This window comes from Ammospiza caudacuta, chromosome 4 (genome assembly GCF_027887145.1).
Source record: "Ammospiza caudacuta isolate bAmmCau1 chromosome 4, bAmmCau1.pri, whole genome shotgun sequence".
NCBI classification, from domain to species: Eukaryota; Metazoa; Chordata; class Aves; order Passeriformes; family Passerellidae; genus Ammospiza; species Ammospiza caudacuta.
In genome coordinates, this window is record NC_080596.1 from 22657755 (window position 1) to 22669766 (window position 12012).

At 38.9% G+C, this 12012-nt stretch overlaps 1 protein-coding gene across 1 annotated transcript in view; it reads left to right on the forward strand.

Annotated features, from left to right (window-relative positions):
- ARHGAP10 (Rho GTPase activating protein 10) overlaps positions 1 to 11598 on the forward strand; it is a 137728-nt gene extending 126130 nt beyond the window's left edge. The window contains exons 21-23 of the mRNA XM_058803089.1: positions 2652 to 2783; positions 3711 to 3802; positions 11338 to 11598. Coding sequence (XP_058659072.1) covers positions 2652 to 2783; positions 3711 to 3802; positions 11338 to 11426 — 313 coding nt within the window. The 3' untranslated portion in view covers positions 11427 to 11598. The remainder of the gene's footprint in view (positions 1 to 2651; positions 2784 to 3710; positions 3803 to 11337) is intronic.
- Positions 11599 to 12012: the final 414 nt, after the last annotated feature.

The following is a 12012-nucleotide window of genomic DNA, read 5'->3' on the forward strand; positions in this document are numbered from 1 at the left end:
CCATAGCATGGAACTGAACATTTCCTTTATGTGCACACCTCTTTCTCCTTTTTTTTTTTTTTTTTTTTTTTTTTTTTTTTTTTTTTCCCCTCTTTCTTTCCTCTCCAAGTCTCAGCAAGAAACCATCTGGTATTTATTCCAAGTATTCTTAAGAATGACCAATGCTTCCCTGGGTCAGAGGGTTCCTTTTGTGCTCTCTCTGTTCTGAGCATTGCTTTGAAGTCATGAATTCTGTGTGAGGTGCAGGTGGTGTGTGTTGTTCTAGAGCCGATTGAGTAAATTGCAGAGATTACCATGATGTATCCATCAATGAAATATTTAATAAATGCAAGTTTTAATATTCATTTGTTGAAAATCAAACCACACATCTGAGGTTGCAATACAAAAGGCCACGATGAATATTCTTGAATTATGAATACTTTGCATTAGAGACATTTTAATACTCCTTTGGCAATATACTTGGAGTGTTATTTTTCTGTTTTCAGTAGTTTTACAGGTTTCAGAAATGAGCCTAACACCAATCCTTATCCCAGAATCAGGGAATGGCTTAGGTTGGAAGGGACCTTAAAGATCATATAATTTCAAACCCCCTGCCAAGAGACTGATTTGAATTTAATAAATAGCAAGGAAAATATTTTTTCTTTAAGTCTCAGGACTGTTTTAAGTAGAAGAGTTTAGTCTGTGCAAGTAGGAAACTTCTTTTAAATTCACTTTTGAAAAACTTTTTTCTTGTGTTCACCTGCTGAGTTAAAATTAATTCTGTATGTAGACATTATGAGTGAGGAATGATGAAGAAATTATTTACTTTTTGGCAAACTTTATAAACTTTACAGTACCACTGAGGGCTGTTTTATTCTTAGTATTTAGAGAAAATGATCCAAATGCTGGTGTTCATTTTTTTGGTTTGTATGAATGAAGTCACTTTTAGCTGAAGTTTTTTCTTTTATTTGAGGAAATTTTTTCAATTATTAGGTAAAAATGGGAGGAAGGAGACAAGTTGAAGTAAAAGAAAACCCTAAAATTCTATAGGTGCTGCTCCTAAATGTATGTTATTATTGGAAGATGTAAAAAATTGTGCCATGGAAGATTCCCAGGCAGAAAAGATGACTGGATATCCTCTTCACAAAGTTAAGCATAAAATATGTTTCTAGACAGTATGATCCTGCTCATCATTCAGTTTAATGCTTATGATTCCTTTCCTTATTTGGTAAATCTGATAATTTTTAAAAGCAGAGCATGTTTTGATAAAACCTTCTGGTTATGATTCCAACACATTTAAGTTTCATTTTTACTAGTAGAATTAACTATAGAATGCTGTTTTATAAACTGTGAATTCCAGTTTTTATTCAAATGCCATCTGATACATTTCCAAAGGAAAAGCCATTGTCTTGTTATAAGGAATGTGAAATTCACATTATAATGTACTAAATTAAAAAAAAAAAAACAAAACAACAAAATAAATGCCTGCTTAACTATGTAATTGCTAGAGTGACTGAGATATGAGGTTGTAAAAGTTGAATTTGATTGTAAATTATGCTATGCAAACCAACAAATAATGATAATTTCTTCTAGAAATTAAATATCCCAGTGTACAATAAGATAAAAATTAGCTATCTAAGTTAGATTTCCTGCTTTCTTCTATTCATCTACAATTATAATAGGGCTGATTCTTGATTCCTCTTTTTGCTTGGTCCACTCCATTTTGATTAGGTGTGCATTTAGACTCCCACAAAAACCTTCTTGACTGAGTTCTTAGATTTTGATGGTGCTTTTCAGATCAATGCTCTCTAAGAGATTAATCTTGGAGTAAGACAAAGTCATAAATGCTGTATTGGAAAGTCTCTGCTTCTGAGGGAACAATTGCTGTGTGCAAATGATTTTAATACTGTTTCTGCTTAGAAGCTGCTTGAAGTCCAGCTCTTTGTTCCAAAGACATGCTGACAGCCAGTTTTTGGGCTATTTGTTGTTTGTCCACGCAATGAAGGAAAGCCTTCCAGTGCTGGAACCCTTCAGTACTTTTAAGGCATAAAATTAGAAATGTTCTTTATGTTGGGGACAACTTTATGTGTTTACTAATACAAGCTTTAAATTTTGTCTGCTATTTCTTCTCCTCTTGTGGTAACTTTGTGTTCAGCCATTAATTTAACAACATTGGTGGGGGCAGCCCCTGAGACAGTGTTTGCACAGCTCCATGAAGATCTCAATCCAGAGCCAGCATCGTGATCCCAGTGCTGGAATAGCTGCAGCCTCTTTAGAAATCTTCTCAGTTGTACAGTACTGAGGAGATTTTTAAATAGATTCATCAAAACTTGTAAAGGCAGAGTGGCAGCTCAAATAATAGCCTGCTCTATGCAATTTCATTTTGTCTGTCTTTATCAGATAAGGAATGGGGAATTTTGCCCTTTTATTGCCTATGTCATGCATCTCAGGTAATTCGCCTTAGCTTAGGATGTAGGGCATGTCGGAAAAAGAATTCCAAGGAGGAGTGCAGAATCATATGGTGGCCATTTCTGCAAAATCAGCTTGACAATATTATTTGGTTTGAATTTGAAAATCTCACAGGTTGTCCAGTTATAAAGATTCAAATATTTTGGTAGGATAAGAAATTCTATTCATGTTGTTAATTCTGCCTTGAATGTATTTCCTCTTAGTCCTGCTCAGAGCCGCCCGTCGATGGTCTCGTGGATGAACATTCCATCTGCTAACCCGGCTGCCTCAGATGCTGCACTACCCAATTTCATCTTTCCCAGCCCTGCCCCTGGCACTGACAGAGCAGTGGAAAGGTATGGTGTGCACTTCAACTTCTGCTGGCTCTTTATTTGCCTCCTTTTTCTGTATCTTCACAAAAACAGTCTCCTGTGGCATGTGAATGATTGTCTCAAACCAGGAAATGCAGCCTGGCAGCAATTTTAACGGAATGAAATACCTGCCTACTTCATCTTACTTTTCCTTTCGGCACCTTCCTTGGTGGAAGGCACACAGTCCCCTGAGCCAGTGGTCTGCTGGTTAATACAGGAGAGCTGTATTAACAGTGGGTGGGCAATTCATAGTGTCTCTCTCTTGCAGTGTTTCTCTTAGAGTCTTTTAAAATGCAGATTCTTCCACCTTTGCCAGATTTAAGATTCTCATCCTAGACATTTTTCCTTTCTCTTTGGTTTCATTCTTTTCTTTCATTCTTTTGTCCAGCTTTCCTTCCATCCTGTTTCTGCTTCCTTCCATGTTGTTTTCCACGCTTTGAAATATTTTGAACTTTTTCTTTGACGGTCTTCACCATCTTAGCTTTTCCCTTCAAATTTAATATATGTCTTTCTAATTAAGTAGTTCAAGTAGTAGGTATATTCACAAATTCTTCACAACACTTGATAAAAAAACCCTATTTCTTATTACTGGTTGAATTTTCGAAGTATGTCATACTTTGCCTGCTATTGAGTTCATTGCTGACTAGCACATGAAAAAAATGTAACTAGTTGAAAGTCGAGTTTGTCATAAAAATAGTGTGCAGAAAGTTGGGAGTATGGTATTCAGAAATGCCAACAGTAAGCTGTGAAGCTTCAGCTTTGGCTGTGTGTATGAATTATAACCCTGTAATGATGCATGTGAGATTGTGTTTAAAGTTTTAGTCATCTCCAAATGTGAATGGAGAGAGAATGGTTGAGACAGTGTCTTCATAATTGTAAAAAGTTGCTATAATTCATAATTTCATTTTTCAGTGTTGCCCACCGAAAAGCAAGAGCAGTTTATCCATGTGAAGCAGAACACAGCTCTGAATTGTCATTTCAGATAGGAGCAATATTTGAAGATGGTAAGTACTGCTTGAGTAAATATAAAGCAATGAAAAACAAATTGACAAAACTGCTAAAATGGCTTTGGATAAAAATACAAGCCTGACTGCTATTCTGCCAACATTGCTGATGGCACACAGTTGGTGATGGAGATATTTTCTGGTATGAAGAAGCTACTTAACATATCCTTAGCACTGTGAGGCAATGCTTTTGATTTTTGGGTGAATACTCTTCCAACTGGTATAATTTTTCAGCATCATTTATATGTGTTGTAGTACCAAAAGAAGGTTATTCAATAATAGAAGAAAACACCTTGGCCTGTGAAACTGAATTTTTTAAAATGTGAACTCTTGTTGTAAAATAACACAGGGGTTTTCCTTTAAAGAAAAAAAAAATCTGTGTCAGGATTTTGAAGCAAACAGAGTGCCAGGTAAATCAGGTGAACAATGGAGGAAAAAAGAGTGTTTTTACTGATTTAGATCAAGGTCTGCATTAGTGTGTGCATGTACTGGTAGAAAATAGAATATTCACTAAGGTGTGGAATGAAGGCCTGTGTTTAATGATTTCTATGGATCCAAATATAGCATTACATGTGAAATCCAGAAGGTGAATCCTGTGCTCAAGACTCTGTTCTCAGTGAGCTTCCATGGATCTACCCTTCAGCAAATGCACAGGGACTTCAAACTGATAGGAAAGCTTTTAGTTTTTAAACCTTATGCCAATGACTACTGTAATACCAATTCTCAAAATGCAGAATGGGAAGCCTAGCAAAGTTGCTTTTTTTAATAGTGTATATAATAGGATATTCCTGTCCTCTGTTTTCCCCCAAACAAGTAAACAGCAAGCCTATTCCAGACTTCAGTTCTGCTTTTTTTTTTTTTCAACATAAAGTGGTCTGGGGTCCCCACTAGGTTCTTCCCTACCTGCACCCACTTTACAAAATCATTCTTGATGTTTCCTATTAGAGCTGCCTTGCAGGCAAATCATGTCTGAATCAAGTTAGGTGGGAAACCTTTTAAAGATGAATTAGCTGAGTGATTGCTCTTTTTAAAGTCCTTAACACCACTTATTTTAATTTAAGTTTTTTAAAACATGACTGATAGGGCTCTTCAGCAGACATCAAACTGTGTACAGGAAAGAAAATCTAGTGCATGGTGGAAAAGATTTGATGTCTGGGAGAGCCATTTCTGCTGTAGAACAGCAAGGGCTGTGTTAGCTTGGGGTAAGGAAGTCTCCCAAGAAGTAGTTCCTTGTGTGTCTTGTTTTTGTGTGAGAGCAATGTTAAGATTCTATCTTTGTATGAGAACTCAGAAGTGGTGACAAAGCCCCCATGATCTGGTGCATTGCAGCCTCAGGTGAGTTTTTCAACTGGAGAGTTGGATTGCCCCAAAAAAAGTATGGAATTTGACTCTGGCATCTGTGCAGAAAAGTTTCAGCTGTAACTTTTTCCATGTCATCAGACAAATAAGGTCCAAAGCCTGGGAAAAAGTTGCATGGATTGCATTTGGAAAACCCAATTGCAGATTTCCGATGGCAAAGCTCACATTTCCTTAAACACATTACTTTCAATTTGTTCTGCTGTATCCTGGTTATTTCACAGGTGTTGTCCTTGCCCTGCAGGGCTCTCACCCTCAGGTAGGCTGTGGATTGGCAGAAAAAATGGGGAGAGCATGCAAGTAATAAGGCAGTAACTGTATGTAATGGTAATTTCATAACTTTTCCCAGTAGTTCATGTCATGGATGGCTCTTTCATGCCAAGTGCAGACCTGTCTCCACATTTGAAACCTCTGAAATGCCTCAACGTGAGCCTTTTCTTTCTGTATCAGGCACCCCTGTGTCTGTGCTGAAATCAGATTGCAGTGAATCAATTCAGGTTCTTTAGTTACTCAATTTAAATTCCCATATGCCCTAATAAAGCCCCCAAATGAAGAATTAAAGTAATAATACATCAATTCTGCAGCTCTACCAATAACCTTAACTATCAAAGTGACAACGCATCAATCAAGTTGACATACAGCTAGTATCAACCATTAAAGTAACTGTTAAATTAATGTCTGCTAAAAAGTGCTGCTTCCATTAGTGAAGGTTTTATATGTCTCTCCTTTCTCCACCCGGCCTCTCTCACTTTCTAATCCTGTCTCTTTTTCTTTCCCTTTTTCTTTCCTCTCTTTCCTGCTTTGTTTCCTTTTTCCTGTTTCCTTCCCTGTTCTTGGTTTGTCTCTCTTGGTCCATAGATGTTGATTGCAGCAGTTCTGTCCCAGCTGTCCATACTCTGGATGAATATTTCTGGCTGCTTCAGCCTCAGACAGGATAATGGCATTTAGGGAAGCAGTCTTGCACCTGTCATAGCTACTAAATGTAATATTGGTGCAAGAAGGTGAGTTTAACCTTTGCTCCCATCTCCATTTCCTGTTTCTAAACAGGGGGAAAACATCTGTCTCCGTCTGCCATGGTTAGATTTGCTAATATTCTAAGTTAAGCTTTGCATCACCTGATAAGAATCTGTATAGAACCTTAGCATTTTCACATTCAGGTGTTTTCAGTACTGCATGTACATTGTGCTTCCCCAAATCCCACAGTCTTTCCATTAAAGTGCCGTAGAATATAAATGCTAAGGCACCATCTGGTAAGTTAAAAAGAAAAGGCAAAGTTTTCTATTTAATTGAATTGTGTAGGGAAATGAATAACGTAATCTGAACAATATCCACTAGATTTTTTTTTAAATCTTCTATTCAATTTGCCTTAGGCTGTGCCAATATTTTTATTTCCCAGTTGTTACAGGCTATATTATTGACAGCACATAACAATATAATTCAAGTGGTTGCAAGCAAAGCTTGGAGAGTTTGCAGCTGGATAAGGGCACATAAGGGAAGAAGCAGAGTAGAATCTGAGATTGAGAGACATATGCTGGCTGTGCATGTCTGTTGTTGTTGAGGCAGATATTCCCAATAATCAGGGGAAGAATAATCAGACTGCCTGGCACTGGAATTTTGCCAGTCTTGGAGCCAAGTGTTATTAAATTTCTGGTTCTTGAAAGAGACTGCTTTAAAGTCAGTAAATGGGAATTTCACTCTGGAGAAGTGTTTCAGATAGGTTAAATGGTGTTTACATAATAAAAATTCCTTGGCAGAACTGCTAGCAGGAAGGCTTCCTGAAAACTTGTCAAGATAGCTCTTATCAAGGCTTTTTACAATTTTTAAAATCCAATTTTAGGGGAGAGAAAACATGAGGAAAACTGAGAGTGTGTTTTGTTCCTAAGGAAAAGTGGGGCACCCATCATCCCCACCAAGTACAAAAGGAGCACAAAAAGCCACATTCACACAGCCCTTGTCATCCCCATCTCTCTCTCCCACTGTAACAAAGTGCCAGCCTTAGTTAATGTTCCTGGCTTTGACTCCAAGGCACTCTGCCCTCTGATTCATGCTGTGGTTTCTGGACTGCCTTCATGGTCCTGACCAATCCAGGATTTACATCAAAGAGAAGTGGTGCTCCTGAAATACTGCATTGCACTGTATGTGCAAATAGTTCTTTTGTTGGGTAAAAATGGAGATAGAGCCACTTCTTGGTGCACCTTTCATCTGTGTAGTTCAGAGCACTTGGAAACATTCATGGGGAGGAACCCCCTGACTCCTAGTCCTGTGTTCTGTCCACAAGATAATTCTGCTTCTCGCAGCATAATTAAGGGAAACAGCAAGTTTTGAAATTTCAAATTCCAGGCTAACCCTAAGCATGATAAATATTTCTGCTATCAACTCAACCCACAGGGATTGTTTCAAAAACCCAAAGGAGTTTCTAAACACAGAGGGCTTGCAAGCACATTTGCTTTCATTGAATTTCCTGATGAAAAATTGGCCAGCATCATTGAGTTCTATGGAAGTGAGTTCTAGTGCTGTAGTGGTTTTAGCAGTGAAATTTCTGTTGCTCTCAGTAATCCTCATTTATGTTGCTTTTTGAGGTTTTTACCCTGATTGACAATCCATGAGAAAGGGAGGCCCTCTTCTGCCAGACACCATGCAGGTTAGGTTTGCTCCCAAAACAGCCAGTTTCCACAAAGACGTGGAAATCAGTGTGAATTAGTGTCTGATTCAGTCCTGCTGAAGTTAGTGGCACCCAGGCAATGAACTAATACTGCTGAGGAAGTAAGTCCTGCTCTCTTTGTGGTTGAGACCTGTGAAACATTTGAGCTGCCAGAGCAGAGCAAAGTCTGCTTATGGCACTGGGTCTCTGGGAAGAGCTGCTTGTGAATTTTATGTATTTGCAGTTAGAAAATAACAACATTGGCAGCATCAAAGCTATTTCCTTTGAAGAATACCGAAAAGTAAGAGGCAATGCTGCACATGCCAAGTTGACCTAATGATGTTCCTTGATTAGAAGAAATCAGATCTCACGGCAAGTTACAAGACTATGGACTTTGCTGGCCCATTTGAGCTGGGTTGATTGTTCCATAGCCCTTGCTGTTGTACTGATGCTCAGACATCTTTCTTCCCTGCACCTTGCCTGCACGAGTGAGACTGCTGAAAAGGCCTTGCAGCAGGTGCTGAGGAGGTCACTGTCCCCCTCTGAGCTCTCAACTTGGCTGCTATTTGCACTGTCCTAACAGGTGGTGGCTTTTAGTGGTGGTTTTGTGCTTGGTCTTGTTGTACAGCCTTGCTATACACTCATTAAATCTTGCTGTAAATATTTACTGTTTAGTTCTCTGCTCTGTATCTTTTATACTGTGAGTGTTTCCCCTCCTGTCCTGTGCCAGCATGAGCCTTAGTCCTGTGGGATGATTGCTCTAGTAATGAGTTGTAGTTTTAAGGCCAAGTGTGTAGTTTCTGCATCAAGGTATTTTTAAATGAGGCAGGCCTGAGAAAGTGCTAAGAACTGTAATTGTTGTTGACTGAGAAGAAATGACAGAAAGGGGACACTACAGATGTCTTCTCTTGAGCAGGGCATTTTTTCAGGAATAGTCCTGGGTTTAAAAAGAGCTGTGCATGAGAGAGGAATGGGGTTTGTGTGGTTAAGTGGTTTTGATTTTAAAGGAATGCATGCTGTTGTGCACTGTACTTCAGAAATGGATTAGCAAAGTAAATAGGATCACTGGAGCTTAAAGCAGCTTTACTTTTGGATGGCACCTTCATTAATATCTTTTGCCTACAGAAGCAGTCAGTGATGTACACAAGCATCTTACCCCTTGTTGCACAAGGTGATTGGAGTGGGGGCAGAAACCTTCCCTGCTGTGACAGCCACCACAGCTGCTGAACATTAAGAATTACTTTTTGCTGTGTTACTTTTTCTTATTACTTTTTATTACTAAAAAAATTACTTAAAAAAAAAAATTAAAGATCTCTAGAAATGGTGGCTTTAGGTGTAATTGAGTGATAATTCCTTCTTCAGTCTTCCCAGAGTCTAAAAGAACTGTCTGCCAACAACTGAGGCCCTGAGCTGTGTAGTGTACATGGGCAATATTTCATTTCCTAAGCCCAGAACTCAGTTGTACCAGCTAGGTCTTGTCTATGATGTTTGCCACTCAAACCCAGCTGCTGGGCCATGAACCTGCTGTAGAGTGCAGAGTTCACCATTATCTTATCAAACTTGCTTGGAAAATATTTCTGTGGAAGTTTGCTGTTGTGTTGAGTGATGTGATTCAGCTTAGTTCAAGCATTTCCTCCTCTGTGTAAATTTTAGGTAAATTTTAATTTCGGTGTGATCCCCTCAGATGAAGGCTTCCCTCAGCTTGAACAGATCTTGGATTTATAGACTCTCACATGCCAGTGGTACCCACCCTCTTTCTAATGGAAATTAAGGTTAAGCATCAAAGGGCAGGTAGAAATTTCTTACTTCTAGGTTTTCTAGTTGCTTTTCTTCCTAATCTGTCTTGTTTTTTGGGAGTTTGTTTCCTGTAACACAGATGTGCTCCGTAGGTATGGGATTCCTCAGGGAGGGGTTTGGCTGCTGGTGCACTTGCTGGAAATGCAGAATTACAGCTTCTGGAGGGAGGTTTGTGCTGGTGTCAGCCATGCAGTTTCAAATGCCTGTGTACTCTGTAATTGTGGAACAGAAAGGATAAAGGGAGAGGAGGGCCTGCTAATTACTAATAGTAATGTAAGTTACTGTGTGAGCACAGATCCTCAAAGGTAATTGTCTATGCATGTTTTTCCTTTGGAATCTTTTTGCTGAATACATTTATTACAGAGATAAGCCCAGCATTTCGTGCTGAATCTAAATTATCAGTATCATTTGAAAGCAGTTTCGTTTTCTGGGTTCTTTGGAGTTGTAGCTGCTGTTTAAAATGTGGTTTCTGTGCACAGCTGTCTAAGAATAATAGGACACAAGGAAAAAAAACAGGAAAAGTACGTTTTTAAGTCCTCAAATTAAGAGCTTTATAATGCTTTTGGAAGTGAGACTTAACATGTTGCTCTCTCTCAACTGTTATTTCCCTGATATGTAGAAGGCTACAAATATCACATTTCCCAATGTGTTAATGTGTTTTAAATAAAGCACTGACATGGCTGGCAGCACGTTTCAGCATTTGTCTGATGTCTTCCCTAAATACTGTCTGTCTCAGAAGCACTGTGAGGATAAATTAGGATGGGAGAGTGTGCCGTAGGTTGCTAAAAAGTGTGGGATTTTGCAATTACATAGGTAAATAGGTATCTGTATTGTATCCTTAAAAGACACTCAGAGGGGAATTTGAGGCCTTTCTAGTCTGTTTTCCAAAGAAAGGAGGCTTATGCTTCTTTTTTAACTTCCTGTCAAATGTGGTCAATATATATATATTCAGGAAGTCAGCTTTCATTAGTTCCCTTGCTCACAGAGGAACTTCTGGGGCATTGAGAGTCCAAGCTGAAATATTTCTCATTTTATATTCACAGACACTCTTGCATGAACTTTGGGATTCGCAGTGGTAAACACTTAGGATGGCACAAGGAGCTTGCAAGCCTTTGCTTTGTGTTTTGTGAATTGCACCATGTATTTGAATTTTAGAGAGAGGATTTAATCAGAAGAATGATTCAGATTTTGTCCACGGGTCACTTCTAATAGCAGCTCTATTCTGAAGAGATGGTACTTGGAGTGACATCTGGATCATTTCCATTTCCCCTACAATCCTCTCTGTGCTTACTTTTCATGCCAAGTAAGGTCCTGGGCTGTGCTTCTGTGGTTCTGATCTTCCAGATTCATCACTTCTCCTCAAGACAGGTTCTTGCTCTTGTTTTGCCCCACCTACTGAAAGTGTTTTTCACTGTTTGATATGAATTCAGACTTTTCCCCTAAGGCACAAATTTTTCTATTTTATAAATATGTCCTGAGCTCCATTAACTATTTCCTTAATGAAGTCTCCTGCACCTAAAAGCTATTTCACCATGTAGGCTTTGCAGAAGTACATTATATTTAAGTCAAGCTAATAATCCTCTTTATCTTTCCTAGCCAGATTCTTAAACTGGTGATTGCAGATGAAGGGACGTTTTTGTCGATGCTTTGCCTGGTGTCATGGAGCTAAAGCTGAAAAGTACTAATTCAAACATAAAAAGATGCAGTAATTTTAGTAATTTTCTCTCCTTTTCTTTTGCAGTGCAATTTTCCAGAGAGCCAGGATGGCTAGAAGGCACGTTAGATGGCAAGAGAGGACTTATTCCACAAAATTATGTTCAGTTTTTATAGCTTTGTGCATTGAACGCCAAGAAGGTGTACATGGTATCCATGGATTTTTGTTCTAGTCACTTGTCTCTACTTTTGTGACTGCTTTTAATCAGTGAAGAGCTGGACTATGGATTGAAGATTTTATCTGTATAAAGACATTAAGTGTTGCCAAATATGAATTAGAAAAAAATTATTCTTTGAGGGTTGGAATAGGGGCGGGGGGGGGGGCAAGAAAGAGGGATGGAGGGATAAGTTGATTTTTTAATAGGGGGCTTGTTTTTTCAGTTGTAAAAAGCAGTAGTAGTATGTTTGTGTGCAAGATAAATAGCTTTTGAAGTCAAGTATTTGGTTGATCTGTGACTCAGTGTCCTGGAGATGATGTTTTGATGGCCACCATTTTTAACAGCATGTGAGGGTGCTGAGGCCCTGGCACAGGCTGCCCAGAGAAGTTGTGGATGCCCCATCCCTGGAAGTGTTCAAGGTCAGGTTGGAGGGGGCTCTGAGCAACCTGGTCTAGTGGAAGGTGTCCCTGCCCATGGCAGGGGATTGGAAATAAATGGTCTTTAAGGTCCCTCCCTACCCAGTCCATTCTATGATTCTATGATCA